The sequence below is a fragment of the Rhamphochromis sp. 'chilingali' genome, assembly GCF_963969265.1.
Source record: "Rhamphochromis sp. 'chilingali' genome assembly, chromosome: 2".
NCBI classification, from domain to species: domain Eukaryota; kingdom Metazoa; phylum Chordata; class Actinopteri; order Cichliformes; family Cichlidae; genus Rhamphochromis; species Rhamphochromis sp. 'chilingali'.
In genome coordinates this window covers 35,252,838-35,277,207 of record NC_137930.1, presented here as the reverse complement: position 1 = coordinate 35,277,207, position 24,370 = coordinate 35,252,838, and the positions used below count along the sequence as shown (strand labels likewise).

At 40.2% G+C, this 24,370-nt stretch overlaps 1 protein-coding gene across 1 annotated transcript in view; it reads left to right on the top strand.

Annotated features, from left to right (window-relative positions):
- The window catches only part of tprn (taperin), a 33,934-nt gene that overhangs the window by 3,639 nt on the left and 5,925 nt on the right, over positions 1 to 24,370 (top strand). Inside the window, exons 2-3 of the mRNA XM_080875895.1 lie at positions 21,844 to 22,045; positions 23,952 to 24,076. Of these exons, the coding sequence (XP_080732021.1) occupies positions 21,844 to 22,045; positions 23,952 to 24,076 (327 nt within the window). The remainder of the gene's footprint in view (positions 1 to 21,843; positions 22,046 to 23,951; positions 24,077 to 24,370) is intronic.

The following is a 24,370-nucleotide window of genomic DNA, read 5'->3' as shown; positions in this document are numbered from 1 at the left end:
TTGCTTCTTTTGCAAGAAGAGCTGAGATATTCCCAATCCTGCTCATGAATCATAATTAAATCATAGCACAGAGCATGTTGGAGGCATGTTCATGTCACATTAATGTATCTGGTGAACGTCCTGCCTTGTTTTTAACAGTTTTAGGGGTTTAATTAAATTTGTGGCAGTGTTTCTATTTAATTTTGCAAGGTGCTGCAGGCTGCATCCAGAGTCTGTGTAATGTTAAGCGTGTTGGTGTTTATGTTGCTCGGGTATCTGCAATAAAGGGAGAAGGGAAGAGAGCCTGTGGCTTGAATTTGAATATTTTATTGACGTCTTGGTGGTTCAGATGCTGAGGAGGGGGTGTGGTATAGAACCTCAGCAGGATGTTACTTTTCACTGTTCTGCTTGGGGGGGGATTGTTTTTGTTTCAGCCCCTGAATATTTTTAGCCATTTGGCATGTCCTCGATGTAGGCCAGTGTTACAGCATCTCAGACGTCAGCCTGCAGGTGTGCTTCCTCGACCCGGTGAACTGTAATCTCTGCGAGTAAATCCAGCTACCTGTACAAGCAGGCCAAGAAACCTGAAGCTCACAACTCTACCGTGTGTTTTTTAGCATAATCGCTGCATGCTTGGTTAATTATGTTCATAGCCATCATAAGTATTTGCAGTCATGTAAAAGAGAATATTGGCTCCCTGTTAAATCCAGAGTTGAAGAGTCTGGTCCTAAAGACCTCAAACTATCATATTATCCTAACAAAGCACTTCATTCCCTCCATGCTGAATGTGAGGCAGAGCCTTCAGTTGTCAGACCCTTCTCCTGTGGGACTAGCTCCCAGTTTGGGATCAGTAGACATGTTTATATGTCATTACTTATATGACATTACTTGTTGATGTTGTTTCTCAGGCATCTAAATGATGTCATAGAAAGAAGTTATCCCTCATTTGTCCATGTTAGGAACAGAAGCTCGGTGCACCTGCTGTTGTTTTGGAGGGGCAGCCAGTCAGAAGAGAAAAGTGGAGCTTATCCTGAACTATGTGGCTGTTTAAAGCTGTGAATCACGCAAAGCAACTCGAGTAGAGTCTAAGAATAAAAAACATGGAGGTGGAAATGAGCAAAATAAGTACCTGTTAAGTTACTGTACCGAAATAAATAAGCTGACAGCAGTATTGTCAGTTATTTTTGCCATGTTGAGTCTAAGTGAAACGGAAGTTTGTAGCAGTGTTGTTTTAAACATGAATTTAAAGCTCCTTAGCAGGAATTTTTCCATATGTTCCTGTAACTTGTATTTTTAGTTTCAGTGGAAACTGACTAGAATAAAATTACCTGAGTTTTGCTCCTATTTAATGTCATAAAAGAGATAAGGAGGCTGCAGACACTTCCGTGCAGCCTGGTTGTGACGTGTGTGTGTGTCTGTGTTTTTTATTGTGTGCACATGTAGACCATGGCAGCGACACATGATCACATCCTGTCCTTTTGTGTCCAACAAAAACACTTTATTCTTTTGTTTTTCTGCCCGCTCCTCTTGGTCATCATCAAGGCCCGGATTTTTTTTGTTTTGTTTTTTTTGTTTGTCCTCTTCTTCTTCTTCTGCTTCTTTTTTCTGGGCAGGGCTGCACAAGCAATTACAAAAGCATCAAGGCCTAGCCTGTATAATTTGTGTGGAATTTTTGTTCAGGGCCGCTTCTGTGTGAGAGCAGCCTTTCGGAGAACGGCCTCAGCTTTGAATTATGGGCTGGGATTGGGGTTTGGTTTTATTTGAGCTCTCTTTTTTTTTATTTTTTTATGAGGAGCTTGGCTGACACTGAATGATCCACATGTACGTCAGGAACAGATCATCAACTCTTCCGCTAGATTTTCCAAGAATCTTTTTACTGGTTTTCTCCCAAGACTTTTTGGAGCACATCCAGCAAAGACTCTCCTGTTAGCCTTCTTCCACTCTGCTTTGTCTCCCCCATCTCTCTCTAACCAGTGACGCTTTATTCCTGTGTGGTGGTGGTTAATAAGGCCTGTCCCCTCGCTCCTAGCTTCCTCTGATCTCCTCTCTGTTGGGGAAGGAATTGTGGAAGAGCTAGAGTAAGTAGGTCAAGTGCAGCTTCTTGTAGCACTATCACTTCTGTATTTGCATAAAAGCGACTCAGGGTTTTCGACTCACTTTCCAGCTGCAGTTTGATTGGATTGGCTCTCTTGGTTGACTTTTTTTTTTTTTTTTTGGAGAATATTTTTTGTTATACGCTGCAGCTCTTTGTGAAGCAGAGATGCAGTTGGCAGCGGGACACAGGAGGAGGTGGAGTGATTTGTTTCTTTTTTTAAGTTGCTGCTCCTTATGACTGTTATTATGGGAAAAACGAGAGCAGCCAAAGCGTTTGTCAGCATAACATCCAAAGAGAGAAATGGAGAGAGAGGCATTTCTGTGTATTTGCCACAGACTGTATGTAAAAGATGGACAGAGCCACCATGAAGCTTTAAATGGCTGTGCAGAGGTCAGGTCAAGAAATACACATGTTTGCACTCTAACCTTAATTAGGACAAACAAAATTACCGTGACCATGTCCCATTAACTTGCAGTTTCATTGCCTTTGAAATGATTACTTCGAAGATAATAACCAAGAACTGCGACTACTTGCAGTCAGTTGCCATGCTCAAAGCGATTTTGATGCATCTGGACAGTCATAAACAGCAATAAGATGGAGCAATTCCATTGACAGTGGGATTAACTTTATGATTCTTAGTCCTGTTTGTGATAACATGATGATTAACTGTGGTAAATCTGCAAAAATTGCAGTTCTAGAGCCAGGAACTGCAGTTTTTGCACTTTTGTGTTTGCTTCATATCCTGGGTGTTTCTGCTTGGTATTCACAGAGGAAACGGTAACGCTGCTAATATTTAAACTGTTGCTGCATATTTCTATGTAAATATGATCATTCTGTCAATTAAACTCGATTAGGTTTTAGTGAAGACGCTAATGCATTTGTGACCGAAAGGGATGATTATTCAGATGAATGAGTGTTATTATCATGGAAAGCAGATTAGTTATGTTTTTGTTTTTTCTTTTAAGTCAGTCTATATTAACCTGTGATTGGATGATTGAATGGTTGGAGCTTTGGGCTTGTTTGGTTCAGTGAGTTTACGCTGGTGTAAAAGCTCTCAGCTGAGCTCAGTTTAGGACGACCTGTGGTTTAAAGCTGTATGAATTTTGGTTTTAAATCTTATAGCAGATACGTGTCGTTTCAAGTATTATTAGAAACGCTAGCTGATCATGAGAACTGGCTGGGAACTGAGCTGCTTTCAGACCATAGTTCTGCACCCAGTTAGCTTTCAGTGGTTGTTAGTGCAGCGTCACCTCTTCTTGTGGTCTTTTTTTTTTTTCTCTTTCAGTCTCTTCAGTTTCTCTGTAGATGTCCTCAGCTGTGTGGTGGATGACAGGTAGTTGAGGGGAATTTCTCATGAAGATTTTTAGAGTTCCTTCTGATGATTAATAAAGCCTGGGCTTCACTTGCAGTTAACCTCTCTGGAATTTGTTCTATCTATTTATCAGTGTTAATGATTCTTTGTAATTTAGTGGTGCTGCATCATATATTCATACACCTACACCACTCTTGCTTCCTTATATGTTAGGAAAGCACCTACTGTGTAGTGGGAGGGGGAAAAGACCCTAAAATCAGTTCTAAGAGCCGCGATGGTCTCCAGTTTCTTCCGGTGTTACTAAGTTTCTACGTATGTGTAGCATATTCATCATCAAATCTTCCATCTCAATAGTCATACTGATCATTTGTCCCTGCAGTGACACATAGCAGTACTAGTGCAGCAAAGGCAGAGTTAGGAGGAAGTTGGTGCGGAGGGCGCTGAAACGGATCTGACTTATTTTGACTCATTTTTAAATTTAGCATTTAGCTACACTTTAATTTCATTTTCGGTCACTGTTTGGTTAAGTGTAGGAACAAAACCTACTTGGATGGGAAGGAAAAAACGAGTGGTCACATTTTGTGTTTAAACAATGCTAACAGTTACCTCTGTATAGAAGTCTGGACCGGCTCTCTGTTCAAAGAGTCCGAGTCTAGGGGTATTACCACAGTAGGTTAACAGAAACTGATTTAAACCTATGATTGGGGGGGATTCACCCAGCACTCACTACCTACGTCTGAAAGCCTACCCTGCAGTCTGCTAGATGTTTCACCCCATTAGCAACCCTGAGTAAGGCGCAGCCACATTCACTAACGGTGGCTCTCTCCTAATGATCTATGGCACTTGCTGAGATTGACCTTAGTGGCTTGGAAAATCTTGGAAAGCTCCAGGGATCTGTTAATTTTAGGCCAGAATGACCTATAACAACCTTACAAAAGTAAATGTTTATACTCATACCCAGGTTTTACGTTTACATTTGAAAAGAATGCAAAAAAGGGAATGTCCCGTTTCAAAACTCAAAATTCAAAGAAAAGTGAAAATTGTAAAAATGTAAAATAATTCAGTCTAAACTGCTGCTAAATACCTGTTGCTGGTTTTGATGAGGTTTTGGTGGAGGAGAGAAAGAGAACACTGCAGGAGTAGCTAAATTCCCTCCGTGCTGGATGAAAACATTTATTTTTTTAGGACGTGGAACCCCTTACAAAGTTCCCAAAGCTTCCTGTAAGTCCCAACCCACGATGGCGGCAGTGAGCAGATCAAATCTTAAAAAAATGTGAATTTGTAATCCACAAGAATAGCAACATTTACAGCTGCAGAAGAAACAGCGATTTACTGTAAAATTGCAGAATCCTCTTTGTAAATTCATAGTGAAGTTCATGAGGACATTTTAATCTGTCAACAAGACATCCAGAAAATACAAAAATTCATAAATTGTAGGGTTAACATAATTAGGGTAATTATTTTGCTTGTTTACATTATTGTATTTTGCACAACTCTGTTGCTTGTGAAGCTCGCACACAAGAATTTCACTCACATGTGCTGTACCAATGTACCTGCACATGTGATGTGACAATAAAAGTGATTTGATTTGATTGATTTGTAATTAATAGTTTGGAGTTAAGTGTAGATCAGTGTGCAATAATGTGCCTGTCAAAATGCAGATTTCATGAAGTAAAAATAAAATGAATTTTTCTTTAATTTTTCTCTTCTTGAACAAATATTTTGTGTGAAAGTTTAAACGAATCAAATTAGATATCGAGGTTTAGTAGTACGGATGTCATGAAGTACAAATACAGTTTGTGTACTGTAAGTAATCAGGAAGTGAGCCAGTTTGTTGTCTTGAATGATAACATGCAATGTTACTGCTTGTAATTATTATGATAAAAGAGATAGAAAGAGACTAAGGTAACATTTGATAAGCATTTTTTTAAAAAGTGAAGACAAATACTGGCTTCTGATTATCTGCGATAATGAAGACTGGCACCAACAAAACTGATAAAGGTGCTTCCCGTCAGGCCATATAACTTTGTTTTCAACCTCTTGGCTTGAATGCAAGAATCAAACTGTGACTAAAAGTCATCACGGTTTATTTTACTAACACTAAAAGCAAACAAAATTAAAAACATGCCAGCATGTTTTACAAGTCCTTAAGGAACTTCAAAGTCATGCTTCTGCAGCAGGGAGCACGTTGCATTAAATTGAAGTATGTTTCCTGCATGTGGGGTTAGACAAACCACTGCTGTTATATTTTTTGTGTGCGGTTAAATGTCATGGAAGCAGAAAGCTTAAAAATACCCAAAGTTAAATAGTTAAAGGCTCCCTGTAACACAGGAAGGCCAGTGAAAGGGCACACTCCTACATTTACATTGTGCTCCTGGACTACAGGTGTGAAAGTCCATTGTGTTTAATTATTTACCACTCAGCAGACATTTCCCACCTCTCCTCCCTTACACTTCCTGAAGATTTACCACCCAACCTCCTTGCATTTAAAAAAAAGGCCCAACCTCTGTACTGCATGAGTGCTCCTTTTATTTAAACAGGCTAATATTAATTTAGTTGATTATATGCATAAGCACCATACTATACCTCATACAAAGAAGCTGATTCTGGTCGCCACTTTATAAAGTTAATTGCTATGACTGGAGTAGTTTTAAAGAAGGTGAAATATGCGGCCTCGTAGCTCCACTTCCTCTAACTTGTGTACATTTAGACTATTAACCTGTACAATATTAATAAATGCTGTTGTAGTAAATCCCAGAATCAGATCCTATTGATAAAAATTTAATTTTGTACGTTATTGCCTTTAAGAGTCAGACAGGAGGATTATTTCAGAAGAAGGATGCCAGAAATTTAGTAGCCAGCACCAGTAGAACTGTTCAATTCTTAGTTTGATACCAAAGCACAAAGATGACCTCACATACTTCAACAATAACTCCTTTATTAAAAAGCTGTTTTAAAACATTGATGTGATGGCAGGTCATTGAATTAATATGCTAACGACATATTTTGTAGACAAGACACAAACTAAAATGTGAGGATGGTTGCAGACTAGTCTACTAATGTAACAGTTGCATTACATTAACATAAGGATTTTATGTTAGGCTTTGCAAATGAAGCCTTTGGAACGATGATTTCACAACCAGAGCGTTTTGCATTTCAGGATTCTTCAAACAGATCTGGAATGATTTCCTCTCTTGGTCCAAAAAACACGATAATATTGTTTGCATAGTATCTTTTTTCCAAATGACTTATCTTTAATTCGACTTTAAGCCGATTCTGCCTTACATCTTTAATCAGTTGCCATCTTCCATTTGTAGTTTTTTCCTGTACTTGTGGGCTTCCTTTTTTCTTCTTCATTGCTGGACAAACTCCTACGTCAGAAAGTAAAACGCGACTGTGTACGTAAAATCGGTGGCGGTCTATAATTTGCAATAGACTTTAAGCAGCAGTTGCTTCTAAAGAAAGATTTTGTATCTTAACGTCTGTCACATAAGAGAAGTGCTACTGCTGTTTTTATAATTCATGTCAAAGGTGGTGAAAATGTGGTTTCTCTGCGTGGCTGCAGGATGTGGACAGGCGCACACAAACTCACCGAGAACACACTAACAAGTCTAATTTCTGTACAGGCATTACAACATGTAGATATAGAGAGATGTAGACTCATGAGTTTCCCACACAGCCCTCAGACACACATGTGCACCCCTGCAAAGTCAGTGTAATTAGAATTCAGCCAGCAAAGCCCCACTATCATAGTCGTGTTTAATTTATTGTGTTTGTGTGTCTTTAGAGTACATGAAGCTGAAAATACTAGAAGCACAGGACGCTAACAGACCGGGCTTTTTTGGAAGTTTATAAAAAGAAACCAGAGCGGGGCGAGTGTAAGGAGCAGGTAGAAGATGCTCACTTTTATCAGCTGCACCGTTTCCCCCGCTATCTGTTTGAGATTCATCGTTTCTCGGGGTTTTAACTGGCTCAGTATGGACCTTTTGTGGGGTGCTGCATAAAATGAAGGCAGTAAGGGTGTTATTTACAGAAAATGCGTGCCTTTTATTGCAATTCTTGGTAATTTGTTAAACAAATGTGTTTCATAAATACAAAACTGTGTTACAGTTCAGGGTGGTCTCCTTTAAAGAGGAGGTCAAAGCCTTTGTTGATTCCTGGATTTATTTGTTTGCTTGCATTTCTAATTAAGCAGGTAAAATCATCTGTGAAACCCACCACGCTGTCACGATAACTGAACACTTCGGCCTCTGCTTCCTTGATAACAAATGCAAAACACAAATTCTGGGAATACGTGAATTTGGTGCTGGATGTAAATTTTATTCAAATGCTCTCTCCATGAAACCTGTGTGCAATCCGCCTCAGTGTTCCCACGGATGATAACATCAAGGCCACGGACCGGGTGTCCTGTATGTAAATTGTATTTCAGTAGCTGCTCTTAATAATTTGCTTTCCTCTTTACACGATCAAAATCCTGTGTGCTTCTCTGCGTCTCTGCGCTCTCCTTCCCCTCGGTCACACATATTCATGGCGCCTGTCACCAGGGCAACGAGAGCCGCGGCCATTCAATCCCATCATTAGGATTCCTGGATAAGGACACAGACTGTCTCTCCGACTCTCTCTCTCTCGCTTCGTCACACACACATACACATTTTGACGTCAGCATTGATGTTGCAGATCGTGTAATTTGTAGGTAGGTGGAGCAGCGCTTCGACGTGACTGACGTAAAAGTAAAACGCAGCCTAATAAAGATGTTGGGCGTCAAAGGCGAGCCAGTTCTGTAATCAGCAAAGCGGAATCTGTGTTTTTTTTTTTTTGTGGGTGGAGATGCAAACAGCTCAGCACTCTGATGTTTAAGAGAGGCTGTGCAAAGCAGAGGTTAGTTCTTCTGCTGCGTGACTTAAAAAAATATAATAAGAGAAGTAAAAGATTCTCATGCATAAACACCCAACCCAAATTCACATTTTAAGATCTTAAATCATTGTTCCTCTTTACTTCACTGTAAAGAAGTGTAACTAAACACTCAATCTCAATCTGAGATTCCTTAAGAACAGGAAGAAGAGAAAGAATTTTAATAATACACCTCAGCTTTTTTAGGTTATAAAGAAATGCTGATGTAGTAAATCTGAGAATATCATAAGAACAGTTCAGTTGGCTTTGATTTTAAGTGAAATGTGTAAAATTATCGAACAAGTACTGGCAGCGCATCACTTAGATTTGTGTCCTTTTATTGGACAACAGAAATTCACAGAAAATATCAGTTTTGTTGATTTTCATTCTTTAAATAATGGAAAATGAAGAAAAAAAACCCCATAAACTTTTGTCACTTGATGCAACTTTAACAATAAAAAACACCTAAATTATCTATTACTTACATATTGTGGTGTATGGTAGGCCATCAATATTCAATTTGCTTGTAAAACAGACAAAAATACAGATAAAAATCCAAAATCTACGACCTTCTTCTTTGCACCCTGCCATCCCTCGCCCAGATTAAACCCTGTTCTGTTCTGGACTGTGAGCTGTTCTGTATCAGTATTAACTTCATCCTAGACAAGGAGGAGATGCAAGTGCACAGTTTTCCTAAATACTCTTAAAAATGCCCAAATTTTGTCAGAAACTTTTTATTCCTATATGCATGAGTTGCTGCTGTGTGATTAGATATTCGTGTTAAGTGGCCGTCTATGTATTTGTAAGAGGTGCATCGTTAAATTGCACCGATATCTTAGTGTAGTTCATAAACTGGGCATTTTACAAAAACATAAATGTAGCTAAAAACTCATCATCTGTAATCAGCTGTGTTTGTTTCCACTGATCCTTTAAAAACATCAAATTTAGTTGTGAGGGGTGTTAAGTTTGGAACATTTCCTAACAAACACACCTCACTGTGCCTATTAGTCATTAGTTGTTTGGTTCCTAACGGCGCAGAGAAGCTGGCAACAGAAGGGAAATGCAAGCAGTAAGGACAGGAATATGAGATAACTGGCAGTACTGATGATACTGGGCACACTGATTGTTACACTGATGAAAGATCATTGACGTTAAGTTATATTTCCTGTAACAGGAAGTGTGAAACGGCACGTACGAGGTGTTTTATGCCTTAAGCTAGACTTTTCACTTTACTTGCACTGAGCACGTAACTTAATCTAGAGATTATTTTTTACAATAATTGCTCTTTATTTTTATTAGCTGAAGTGTTTAAAAGTTTAAATGGGGAAAAGAGTTAGAGTGTGTGTATGTGTGTGTGTGTGGGGGGGGCGCAAACCTAGCTATTACACTTGCATATAATCAACAGTTTGTGTTTAATGATGCTGAACTTTGACCCACCTTGGATGTACATGGTGTTCACCTTTTTTGACTACGTGATATCTTTCTCATATGCCGCCTTGTAAATGGGTCAGTCGCTGACTCATCTCAGATCCCAAAGTTCATTAACCTCCTAAGACCCGAACTCTTCCACGGCATGCATTTTTAATTTCTCTTTGATATTTGGGCTGATTGGGACCCGGTGATTGTAAAAACAAAGAATTACCAGATTTTTATTTATTAATTTTTTTTTTTTTACCTGATTTTTGTTTCTAAGAAAAATGACAGCCACATATGAGGATATGCATTTGAAATTTCGATAGAACAGTAGCTGTATAATGTCCTCGTAAGTGGATATCAGGCCCCTGTAGAGCACAATTGAGTATTTTGGTCTAAATAACCCAAAATGTGATGTCCACATATGTGGATGCCAGGTCCTAGGAGGTTAATACAGTGGCTCCAACTGGCCATCCAAACCGTAAACAGTGCCGGATGTGTTCCTGTAAAAAGATTTATTTAATCACCTGCTAATAAATGCTCATCAAATCCACGGGGAGCCACCGGAGTTGGGCAAAAGAGCCTCATGAGGCGAGTTTGCAGCCCCCTTCATCATTTAAGATTCTAGAAGCTGGATAGTGAAAGCTTTTTAAAAACAAGGGGGGCAAACACGATTGTGATCCAGCAGATTTCTTCACCTGACAAATATTCGTCATCGTGTCATGTGCCTTGTCTTGATTGTGGCTTTCCGGACACACCCGACCATCAGTACTTTCACATGAGAGTCCAGCAGAGAGCTTTAAATGGCCTGACTGCTCCCACAATGACCGTGTTTTTGTGCGCTGAAAGGTTTCGATCTCCACCCTGCTGGTGTCACCTTTCATATAAAGTGTGCGCAATTACATTAGAGCGTGCCACGTCACTACGTGAGTGAAAGCGTCCTTAGACGGAGCAAAAGGGTTATTAAAATGATCTCAGGCTGATCAATAACAGTTGTCGATGCAAGGAAATAGAAGCAATGTCTTCCCTGTTGCATCTCATTTCTTATCTGTGAGATAATCTGTGAGCACTGATAGCACAGGGAGGATTAAATACACAAAACATACACGCACAAGGCTACAAAGGGCATACTATTACAACTGTGACTCACTCAGTCTTGAGTGTAAATACTGATTTTCACATTTGGCTCTGTTTGCTGCCCACGCTGCCAACCCCAGCCTCGAGTGTCAGCCACCTACACGCGAGTTTCCACATTTATATCAGTGTTGTCATCACTGATGATCACTTGAAGCGCTTCCAAATGCCGGACCGTTTCCAACTCACACGTGATGCGAAATCTACACAGCTTTATAAGAACCTGCACATATTTATTTTTGTTTTCTTTCTAACCAAAATACTTTAGGACACTGGTATCCCAAAGGTTGGATATTTGGTCCAGAACTGGGCGTTGAATCCAACAAGTTAATTTATCTGCTGTCCCTGTTGTAAAATGATTGAATGTAATTTGCTGCTGGGTGGTGCTGGCATTCAGCAAATCTGACTCATAATTACTGCATAGAGGTTTGGGTACTGCACCAACATTAGCTAATGATTAAGAAAAAAAGACAGCGTGTTTCATTTTTCATGCATTAAATGAAACGCTTGTAGAGTGATTTCAAAGGGCACTTTTTGTGTTTTCACCAGTTGATTGTCAGAAATTAACATTCGGGGTAACATTCAAGAGTTCTCCGGGCTTACTGGCGCTCTTTTCTTTGGACAATGGCTACTTTTACACTCATCTTCGGTCCAGTCCTTTTACCTGACCATTTTCAGAAGATTGTTAGTCGTTTGTTGTTTGTTAAGCCGCATTACACTGTCCTATGAATTGTTCAAGCAGAAAAAGAGATGGACCAGTGTTGTGTCTTCAAATAGCAGACTGCTTAGTAAAGAACCAATTCTCAGTTGTATTATAAGCCAGTATGACAGAGAAGAAATAATGTTTTCCACGTGTCCTCAAAATTTGAGGAAATTGGACAAGTGGATGACAAGAGAAGAAGTGTCTAAAACTATAGTAGATGAACAGTGTCTGAAAGTCACGTCCTCAGGAAATGGGAAACAGCAAAGACCTGATGCAGGACCTGAGAGTTGCATCTGGTCCAGTTCATTTATCTGCTGTTCACTGAAGTCTCAGTGGTCTCAGTGGAAGGGTGGTTGTCTGGAATTACTACTTATGGAGGGTAAACGGGGAGAAAAAGCTCATGTATGGCAGATTACACAAGAACTGGACTGAATATCAGTTGTAACAGGAATCCAAATTTGTATGGAGGAAAACAGGAGACAGGTGAGCGTCTACAGCTGTCTGTAAAACATGGTGGAGGCTCTGCCAGGGTTTGGGGCTGCGGGGATCTTGTCGAAACAGATGAAATTATGAATGCTGAAAAGTGCATTCAGATTTTGATCAAACATGTAATACTGTCTGAAAAGCTCCCCAGAGCTTTGACTTCAACATTACTGAAGCAGTGTGGGATAATCTTGACAACAGCAGAGAACAGCAGCCAACATGTAAATAACAAGTTTGAATGTCCTTCAGGAAGCCTGGAGAACTATTCCTGGAGATTACCTAAAGAAATTACAAAAAAGCTTTCCTAAGAGAGTTCAGCCTGTGTTTAAGAATAAAGGTGATCTTGCAAATATTGTCTCTGAAGCTTGTTATAGTTGTTTATTTTCTTGTTTCAGTACATTACTGCAGCTATTTCCCATTTTTCTAGCAAGATCTAGGGAAATGAGGGGTGGCTCATGAGTTTTGCAGTATAGGGGAAAAGATGATTCTGATAGTTAGGGTTAAGGTTGTCACCAGTGATGACTCCATCAGTTGCTGATGTTATGGTGTTAATTTTTCTTAGTTAAGGTTTTAAAAATAAATCAACAAATCTCCTGTTGACTGTATAAAGCAGGTATTATTAGCAAGTTTGGAGTGAAAGTGTCAGAGCTAGTAAAATAGAAGAGTTCCAATCCGGTTGTTCAGTGATGACGCGACGAATCCTACTTCCGTGCCTAAAGTAGTCTGCGTTTAATATGGCTTTTGTGTTGTTAACATGTTTAATGTTATGTATTTTCTTCTATTTGATCTCAAAAAGCTCCTAAAACAGTCAGTGATCACTGTTGATCTCCCTCGGCTTTTATTACCACTAATCATTTATTTAAGCTCAGTTTTTAAAACCTTAGGATGTAACTACAGCCCAGCCCATGCAGCAGTATATGAATGACTAACCTCGTATTGTGGATGGATTATCTCAGTTGTTCTCCTGGCTGAAGTTTGGTCCTTTTACAGCATCCTGCCATGCGATTACATTTGTTCCTGACCACCGAGAACACTCACGTTAACTTTTATCGAGTGGAAAAAAAAGTTAGCTTGTTTATATTATGCTAACATAGCTGTGTCGCTAGCAGTCACGTAGCACATCATTATATACCAGCTAGCCCAACTTCAGTAACCCTACAAACATCACTGCAGTTTAGTTTCCTGTCTTCATTTATGCTGGAAGTGATAACAGAGCTGTACGTTTTAATTTGTTTCCAAAACCCTGCAGTCAGGACATGCTATATTGTATTTAGATAGAAGCTAGCGAGCTAACTCCCTGCTAACTTCTAACTCCGTTAAATGTCATAAATTCCGTTTTCATGGATGCCTGGATGTTAAACTCAATTGTTACACCTGGTAGAGCAGAACGCTGATCATTTTATTAAAGATGAAAGACTTTAGACAGTTTTTCAACTCTCAGTAATTCCATAGTGATCATTTGATATATGGACCTGCAGCGGAGTTTAGGTCCAGACACGGCTAGTGACGTCAGACTGAACAACCGGATAGGAACGTGAAAATGTGATTATCCTCTTTTTGATAATCATGCACTTACTACTTTGTGTTTTTTGGCACTAGTTATCATAACTACGTTACGTTTTGTTATCTCTCTTGTTGGTGCTAATGCCTCTGCAGCCAGACTCTTCAGTCGGGTCATTGTGGTGCTGTTCTAATATTATCTACCTGGCTGGAGATTAGCTCTAATCAGGCACCAGGTCAGTCTTCTTCCAGCAGCCTTGCATGCGTGTAGTCCTTGTGGTGGGCATCAGTGTGCCAACATTAGATCCTGATGACTTGATTTTATGTGTTATTGAATGGACAATAGGTATCAAACACTCTTCTACACATATTATAAATGAACAGCTGCATGGTTAATACCAACATGACTGTACACGCCGCACCCTTCACCACCTGGAAATACCGACATAAGACTGGCACACCGTGTAAATACAAACGCACCCATGCTGCAACAAACTCAATAGGGCTGAACTATTGTGCTGAAGCTCTGCTGTAAGTCTGCAGCCTTCCAGTTCGGTGTGTCCATTCAGCAAGAGCCACTTTTCACCAAACGAGGACACGCCATGCTGGGTGGCCTGGAAAAAATGCGTGGCACTGCTCCCATCTCGCTTATTGGCCGAAGCACAATCATAAAGACATAATCTCATCAGCTGGCTTGCCTCTTCCTTTTCTCCCTTACTTCTTTTGTTTGTCTTTCTCTTGCGTCTGTTTGTGCTTCGTAAAGCATGAAGAGCAAAAAACACAGCTGATGAAACTTAGGGTGGAAACAACTTGTGGAAGAAATCTGATTTATTGAGCTCGAAATGAATATTTTTTTTCTTCAGTGCAAGAAAAGCATCAACCACACTGCTGAAATGATATGACTTCACCTATATCTTTCAGATTATCAAACAAATGTTAATATTAGACAAAGAGAACCTGGTTAAATACAAAATATGCTTTTTAATTGATGATTTCATTAATTAAAGGGGGAAAAAAACAAACCAATCCTACCTGGACCTGTGTGAAAAAGTAGTTTGCCCCTAAACCTAATAACTGGTTGTGCTACCGTTGGGAGCAACAACGGTAATCAAGTGCTTGCAGTAACTGTCAGTGAGTGTTTCACGTCTCTGTGGAGGAATTTTGGCCCTCTCATCTTTGCAGAATTGTTTTAATTTGGCCACATTGAAGAGTTTGCCAGCACAGCCATAGTCATGCCAAAGAATCTCAATTGGATTTAAGTCCAGACTTTGACCCAAAACCCAAAAGCGTTTGTATTATCCTGCTGCATAACCCAAATGAGCTTGAGCTTCAAGGCATGAACTGATGGTCGGACATTCTCCTTCAGGATTTTTTGGCATTTTTTTGGGTGGATTTTCAGAATTCACAGTTCCATCAGTTACAGAAAGCTGTCCTAAAATAGCAAAGCAGGTCCAGACCATCACACTGCCACCACCATGTTTGACTGTTGGTGTGATTTTCTTTTTATTCAATGCTGTGTCGGTTTTATGCCAGATGTAACAAGACTTAAACCTTCCAAAAAGTCCTGTCAGCCCACAGAATGTTTTCCCAAAAGTCTCGAAGATCATCAAGATGTTTCTTGACAAACCTGACACAAGGTTGTCTATTGCAGTCTCACACACTGTCCCATATTTGAGTGCTTTTTCAGTTCAGATCAATCAGTAACTTTGCTTATAAAATGCACATCATCATCTGACTTTTGATCCACGAAGTGAAAGTACATCAGCCTTCCAGGAAGTCTTCATCATAATTAAGCTTAACTACTGGTTCAAAAACAATTAATCTTATCACACAGATGATTCTTTACATTTGGTCTACATGCTGTGCACGCTGCTTGGCAACAGCATTAAAACCACCTGTCTAATGTAGTGTAAGTATTTGTCAGAGCCCTAACTTCAGTTTGTGAAGTCCTGTTACGAAGCCTCAAGTGTTTTTGCCATCTCCATCTTTGTGTTTTGAACCCTGGCAGAAATCTCACTGAAACGGCACTTGTCAGTCACAAGTTGTCAGTCACAAGTTGTTAGCCAGCAAATATCCCCTCGGTAATCCCCCTTTATGAGACTTTAGTGAGATTTATATTTCCGCATATGTGGCCTCTCTAGAAATGTCACTACACGTTGCATTGACATGAACCCGAAGAAAATGGGGCACCAGTAACCAGCTGCACAGTGTTGATGTAGGCTGCCACAGGTTCCACTAAAGGATGGTGGTAACTTAAACTACTCTCGCAGTCTTTTTTTGACACATGGGTGTGTGCAGCCTGTTGGAGGTAATTTTTCAGGACTCTGGCAGTGCTCGATCTGTACCTCCTTACACAATGGAGCAGATACCGGTCCTGCCCAATGACCGGAAGTTGCCATCGGGTTGCTGAGTGCTTTCTAGGCCTGTGTGACTGTGACCTAAGTTGGACCCTGCCTTACTCGCACGTTGTGTGTGCAGCTGTCAATATGTGCATCGCAAAGTGAATAAAAACACAGCATAGAAATACCCACTTTATATGAAAAAATGAAGTGTAAATGTGTGTTTCAGGTGATTCGTGCACTCATATTTAATTTTTTGTAAGTGAGCAAGAGGGCTGTCAAGTGCATTTTTAGGAATTTGTATGCAAAGGGGGCTTTTTGAAAGAGAGAATTATCCAACTCGTGAAGCTGAAATTGATCAATTCTAGATAAATTATAGTTTACAAAGTTCAAATTGCTTTGTATTTGTGTGTGGATTGAAGCATGTGCTCCAAAAGTTACACCGAAATTGCTGCAAACGTTTGTAAATCTTAGTTTATATAGCGTACGCGTTTGTAGCCTTTTTGAGACGTATTTCTCTCAGGAGGCCACTGCTGTTGGGGAGTGTCATCGCTGTGGGTGTTTGTGTGCTGGCTCAAAAAAGTGCCTGAAGATGACTGTTTTTCTAACGTTAAACTTTATCAATAAATAATATAAAAGTAGACTGTATATCAAAAAAATACCCTGCTGAAACAATGAAAAATGAAAAGCGTCTTTCTCAAGGCAAAGTGGAAATGAATCTAAATCAGTGTCCTGTTTAATGGCGTCTGTTTGGCACCCTGTGGTGAGCAAGGAGGACAGCAGGCGTGAGTATGGCCTGTCCCATAGCCTGAGGACAGAAGACGAATCGCTTCTGTCTCCATGATGCAGCCTTTTATCATAGAAAAAAGAGCCACACAACTAACTGCAGCAGGAAGGGAGCGGCCCCTAAACAAACATCCCCGTTAAGTTGTGGTCTTTATTAAATTGCACAGAATTTCGTTCCCCTTTCTTTTCTCATGTTACGGAGAAAAGAAAGGACAGCTAAAGCAGCAAGTCAGAGAGAGAGGATACGGAGTAAGGCGCTGCAGAGGAGTCTCGTCTAACCGTCGAGTCTCATGTGAGAAGAAGAAAGACAAAAAGAAAAAGTGAAAGACTGTGAAAGGGGAAGCGAGCCCAGCAGCAAGCCTGATTTATTGATGGGACGTGCTGTTGGCATCCAGAGACTTCCTCTAAGTCAGGATGCCAGTTTAGCAAGGAAAACCTTTTTTATGTGGGGTAGGATTTAACAGAGGAACTTAAAAAAACGAGGTTTGGGGCTAAAAAATAAGAGATTTCTGGGAGCGAGGGCCCTTTTCAGAGATGCTAACACACTGTGTCAAGAGTGTGTGTACACAGGATTTAAATGACATTGTGGTTTCTGCTGTTACTACTGCTGAATACTGATGTTTCGTCATGGCTGTCAGGAGGCATATTTGGGAAAACAGTACTCATGATTAGTTTAAAAGTCACAGACTGAGGTTTGAACCATAGGCTGTATATAAAAGATGGGCGTAGCTTCCAGGTTTAAAGTGAATTATGCTGGCATTATCTCTAACGAACAGCAGGGGGAGACCCATCTAGTATGCACTCTCCCGATTAGTTTTGCTTCTCATTCGTTAGCTCCAAGTCTTAATGAATTCAGGATAATGTTAATTTTGTACATTACGGCCCACTAAGAGTAAAAATGGAGGGTAAAATGGGGCATGCTTTACCACATGGTGATGCCTATAAGCATGCAGTGCCTCTCGGGTCCTCAGTCAGACCCACCCTTGGCTTGTCATTTCCACACCAACTGTGGCTTTAGCTAAGGAAGTAGACTAGGTCGCCTGCTAACAGGGGGTCGCTGGTTAGGTCACCAGCTCCTCCAGTCTGCTCTCAAAGTGCAGAGCAAGATACTGAACCCCAAGTTTCCATCTAATACCATGATCATTAAAAACAAAAGTCTAAAGGCATAAATGATGTTTATGGATTTAGCTTGTACTGTAAAATTGAGTGTTGAGAGGAAGAAATAAGTCCTTTTATTTAAATGCTGAAGTTACTGTTACTTACCTATTAACCCCCACCCCTCATTTGTTTTGGACTTAACATGGATTTTTGTGCCATATTAATTTATTTCTTAATAATATTTTGCCTTGAAAAACAGACAAGACAAAAACTTTAAAAGCATTACACTCATCAGCTGTTCAGTAATGTGCTTTACGTGACATTAATACCAATAAGGTAATAAGATTTGTAAAATATGCACAAATCCTACTGATATTATTATCTTAATATATGTTGTTATTTGTTTTTTTATGAGCTTTCTGTTAACCTTAATCAGATATTGGTAACTGTCATATCATCAGGATATGATAACGGACGTACGGCAGGTGTGGTTTGTCACTAAACTTCAGCAGTTAAAACTGATTTCTAAAGTTCGAAATCTCATAGATACTTGTCTGGATGTTCTCACACGTAAACACTTGACAGTGGTCGGGCGAGTCGGGTCAAGATTTTTGGCCTCATTCTCAAATTTCAGCATTTATCAATATTTTCTAACCTTCCATCCATCCATCCATCCATCCGCTTCCGCTTATCTTTTTCAGGGTCGCGGGGGGCGCTGGAGCCTATCCCAGCTGTCATAGGGTGAAAGGCGGGGTACACCCTGGACAGGTCGCCAGTCTGTCGCAGGGCCAACACACAGAGACAGACAACCATTCACACTCACATTCACACCTAGTGGCAATTTCAATTATCCAATTAACCTATCCCCACAAGCTGCATGTCTTTGGACGGTGGGAGGAAGCCGGAGTACCCGGAGGGAACCCACGCAAACACAGGGAGAACATGCAAACTCCACACAGAAAGACCCCGGCCTGATGGTGGAATTGAACTCAGGACCTTCTTGCTGTGAGGCAACAGTGCTAACCACCGTGCCACCGTGCTGCCCTATATTTTTTATTTTTTATTTTCTAACCTTAACTACCATAATTACCAGTTTTCCAAGCCAATGTACAGAATAATAAGGAATTAAATGTACAGCTTTAAACAAAACATTTTTATAGACCTATTCCAATAGGCAGCTCTTTCGCTGAGGTGTGATCATACTTTGGTTTTCAGTGCTTAGTAAATACAACAAAATTCATTAAAGACTTAGATTTTTGTTGGATGCCATCACTTACAATGTCGCCTTTGGCTATAACCCATTTATGGATGGGTTTTTTAATCATCCTCCACCTGCTTCTTCCTTTTGCTCTCTTTTTGGCATCAGCTTCTTTGTTACCTTAGCCAAAGTGCACAAGAGAGAGTAATTGTCTTCATAGTGTACACTAGAAGAATCAAGATTCTTGTTTTTCTTTACTGTGTATGTCTGTATGGATAGATATACCTGCTTGTATTTTTTGGGTAGTGTAAGAGGTTATAGAAACACTGTAGGATTACTGATCTACTGGATGGGTGGATATATTTCAGTGTATAATGCTGAAAATAAACAAACTGAACTCTTACTTTATGAAGGTGAACCTAATACAACATGTGTATATATAATGCACAGTTCACCTTATTTATTGCATCCTCTTTTTATGGTCACAGACAGGCTGAATTTTGAACCTTGTGTTTAATTGCAGTCATTATATTGTTACACATCTTTTAATACATATTTATGGAGGCAGGAGGTCTGTCCACACTTAAAACCATTTTAACTTTCAATCAGTTTACAAGTGGTTTAGTATTATAGTTCGGCAAGATTTCTTTATCCTCTGTGCCACACCTGGAAACGCTCCTGTTCCGACTATCAATTACAGAGAGGACATAAAGGATCCGGGGGAAAGAAGTTTTATAATATAGGTTAACTGCGAGCTCTGAGTGGTGGAGGGCGGCCTTGTGATGGAGATTAGAGCAGATTTAGATCACGGCCTGCAGAGTTGATGGAGCCAGGTACAGCAGGTTAAGAACAGTCAGCTGATCGCCTCAGAGAAGACACAGACAAACAGCAGGTTTGTCTGTGTGTGTGTGTGTGTGTGTGTGTGTGTGTGTGTGTGTGTGTGTCAGTTTTGAATGCCATGGCAACTCAGGGGGAAAAAATACAAGCTTTTTGAGTTTGCAACGCCTACATCCGACCAGAAGACAGAAATAGGAACTTATTATAAACCATTTATAGACTTTCTGCCAACTTCAAAATAAAGCCCTCAGGAAGAGAGCTGCACACTTGACTCCAGAAAAATCATGTGCAGTAGGCGTGTACTGATGGCAAGATGGTGTCTTTGCATATGTTTGTGCTTTTTAATTCCTGTTAGCTTTCAGAAATGGAAGATGTATTTTAGCTTTAATTTGTATGAACTAGTGAACTAAGCTTTTTTTCTGTAGCCACAACATCTGACATGCAGGCAGTAGTGTGTGTAAGTGTGTACGTGTTGCTACTAATAAACATAAAATGCATTCAGTGAGCCAGAGGAGCCGAGCTAATGTTGATAAATAATCAAATAGTCAAGTCACCTTCAATCCAAAACAGTCGCTGAATGACACAAAGTGCAGAACAGGAGAAACACAATCGCAAAATCTGAGGATATATTGACAGGAGTACTGACACAGGTGAGGCCCACACACAGTAGAAGAAAAGCCAGAATGGATGTTTCCTGAACTTGCATTTCTTTGAATAGCCAGCAGGGTAGCTTGTTCAGGATGTGATGATACGGTGGCTACGAACGTCTTTTACGTCCAGTCTACAAGGGAATGGTTTTTGAGAGCTGTGAAAAATGGGCAAACACATACAGAGATACCTGGATTTGTCGGCAAGATAGGCAGATCTGATTGCAGCACAGCTGATGCACATACATGTTGATCACACCACCTGTAGATTTCTGTACAGGCGACAGGAGACAGGTGGTGAGATGTCTCCCTTTAGAATAAATGCTCCCTGACAGCTTAAACCTCTGTTGCATTCATTACACAGCCCAGCAAAGTGCGAGGGCTCGTCTCACCCCGCAGATCTGTGTTTGCAAGCCTCTGAAGCATTGCCAGACAGGCGCGTCTCGCCGCATACTCTGAGACAATCAATCACAGGCCCTCGAGCTCCTGCAAGGCTGCCACCTGTCCCACTTAGAGGGCACACAAAGTACAGCACACGTAGCCTCAGATGAGTGAACAAACTGCAGCTGGCTCTGCAGGAATCCTAATTAAAAGCTTTGCTGAATAAGTTATGAAGAAGTGGGTTTGCATCGAGTTAAACTGCCATGACTGCAGTGTCATCAAATGACTGAGACACGCGATGCTCAGTATCGACAGTATAATTACGCAGCAATAAGGAAGTAATAACCTGTTCAGTTTAACTGGGCTCGTAAAACGAAGCCTTCTTGAAGGAGCCTGCTGCGAGTGTCAAGTTCAAATCTGTGCTGGGAAAGGAGAAGTTTGGCCTGTAAACAAATCAGGTTTATAAGTCAAGGCGGCGTTGCATCAAATTATTCTGCCAGGAAGTAAATAAATGCATGTTGGTAGAATTTGAGGTATTTCAGTTGTAGAAAGTGATTACAAGAAGCTCAATGTTGATTTCAAACAAAAACGCTTGAGTGAGATGCTGAATCTGGTGATGAGGTGTTATTGGTGTGTTTGTTAGCATTAGGAGTATTTCCAAGCAGATAACCAAGGGATTGGTATTCTTTTTCTTTTTTTTTACTAAAGATAGGAAGTTACTCCAATTTAGAAGAGATTAATTTGTGTAGATGCTCCTGATCCAAATCCGGGAACTTTTGGAAAGATTCTTTATATTTATTGCAGGATATTGTGGGGCATAATTGGACATTTCACATCATATCTTCGCAAAAACATCAAGTTAGGAGACAGGAACTGAGCTCTTTGATAATGGTCATACATGTATGTTTCACTCAACATGAAACATACATGTATGACCATGTGGATTTACAGCAAAGGACTTTATATTTTAAGAGTTTAAATATTCGTAAGTACAGATGTTTAAAAAGAACAGCAGGTGATCACACCCATTTTTCTGCACATCTTTCAGCTGAAGATCTCCTTCAATGAGTCCAGCCTCCAGAGCACCTACGAGTATCCATCAGAAAGCAGCGTGTGGGACAGCGGGGAGGAGGAAGAGGAGGACAAACAAGATGAGAAGTTGGCAGACGAACAGCCAAGCATGGTAGGACGGATCCACATCCCTCGAGCCAGTTTGACCGGCTCGCCCTCCCACACCACCAACAGCAACGGTGAGATTTTGTGAGACAAAGAAGAGCTGGCTGTCAAATCTCCTTCATATACTCATGTTCCTCAGAGGATGACGATGAGGATTATTATTATTTTATTTATCATCAACACAATGTACCCTAAAATCCACTGGCTCAGATTGTACTTAATGGCACAGCTTGCAAGATAAGTGCATTTGCAGTCGCACTTATCTTGCAAGTTTTTTGTTTGCAAGGACGAACTTTTTCAGTTTTAGTTTTAGTTTTAAATTCTCACTTCAGACGTTAGAGGGTTACCTAGGCAACCAGTGCCTGGAGAGTTTGCAAGCGACCAGCCATGTAAATCAAACTTATCAAAGCGAATCACCTTTCATGATTGATCCAGTATTTTTAGTAGTGGGAGAAATTAACTACCTTTAAAAAACACACCCCTACTTTGTCTTCACTCTTGAGCTGCATTTACTGAACTTTTACTGTGAGCTGCCCCCAGATTAACTTAAAACCTTTACAGCAGTTTGCTTATCATGACAAGTTATATCACTTAAAAACATCAGGCTAGCCTGTCTGCATGAGCATGTTTGGTCAGTTTTCATCTTTAAGGCTTTAGGCTTTCAGTGCGAGCATATTTGCCATATGTGTAGCCTCATAATAATTTTAGAATGAGTTAAAAATCATGTTAATTGTTGCCAACATAGCTATGCTTTTAGGTTTATTCAAAATTAATTTAGGCAAAAACACCTACCAGACAGAGCACGTGCCACATTCTGATGCAAATTAGATAAAGCAGATGTTAACAGAATTAAAGGTTTAGCACTAAAAAACACTGCATGTGGAGCAGAGATTAAAATGGTGAAGTGCATTCGCATCCTAAATGAACTGAGGATAGGCTAGTGGTATTTTTATCTTTTTTTTTTTTTTTTTTAAAGGGGGCTGGTTTAGTTTGTTTGGGTTTTTTGGGGGTATTTGTATATCTGGGCAAAATGGCACTGAAAGATCAGACTGCTAATCTGACTACTTACCTACATGCATATATCCAGTTTTATCAAGCTTTTAGCATTCTGCAAGTTCATATTAATAAAACAGCAGATTTCAAAACTGAAGAATTTGCGAGCGCTTCCAGAGATTAAAGAGAGCTGCCGATGTGCAGAAGGAAGGGAAGATGCTGTGTAAAGTGCAAAGCTAGTCCAATCAGGTCATTACTGCTTTGTTTTGCCATCATCCTCCTCCTCATTTGTATGGAGGTAAAGTGAGTATGTAAGCCACAATAGGTGTGATGGCAGAGCCCCCTACTGGCTGCCCTGTTTACTACATCTGAGAGCAGCTGACTCACTCAGATATAATAAGCCCTTCAGCTAACAAGTGGATCCTGTAATAGCAGCATTTTTGGCCTTTTTAGGTAAAAAAGAAAAAAAATTGAACCGGTGATTTTTGTATGTTTGTTAAACGTGATGACTATCGTGTCTCCTCTGGGTTACATAATGAACTATATTGTGCTTTGCCACTGGGAAATCAATAAGGAAGCTCATAATTGTAGCTCTAAATCACCAGATTATTTTACGCCCCTCTTCAACCTCTACTGAGGCTGTGCAAAAGTCTTTGGCGTTGCTTAGTAATTAAAATAAAACCAATGTTTCTAAGAACTCTGCTGTCACAGTCTCCACTGTGGTGCAGCAGGGCTGAAGCAACCTATTGTGTGAAACAACTTCATCCTCCAAGAAACAGTGGCCACTGTAATGATTTAACAACAGTGTATTCACATACTGTATCTCATAAAGCACAGTCATTAAAAGCAGCTCGCATTCTTTATACCAAAAACACACTTGAAAACCTAAATGTCGGAATGACTTGGATAAAAATAAAAATGCAGGGGGGAAGTTACACAGTTAATATCTAATGTGTTTTAGTCTTATTTATTTATTTTTGTCTGCAGATCTGTCCAGCTACATTCCCAAGCACTCGGTGGACTTCAGCGCCTGGCAGGAGCACAAACACGATGACGGCATTAACCAGGAGGATGCCGCCTCCCAGCAGACACAGAGAACTGAGGAGGTCATGGTGAGGGAAACGCCTTCAGCTGCCATACTTAAAGTTGGGTTTCAGACTCCACAGGAGGAGATGTGACCCCCTGTTTTTCACCTCCATCGATCAACTCAAAGTATTTGATTTACAAATATATGAAACAGAGAAAAGCAGCATATTTTACATCCATGAAAGTTGGTATGTTGCCATCTTATGATTTAATGAATTTTGGTTAAAATTATAGATGGATTATTGATTATAGATGGCACATTAAGGTACTGGGTCCTAAACTGAAACTTGTGATACTTCAGCAATTCAGACTGTTATACA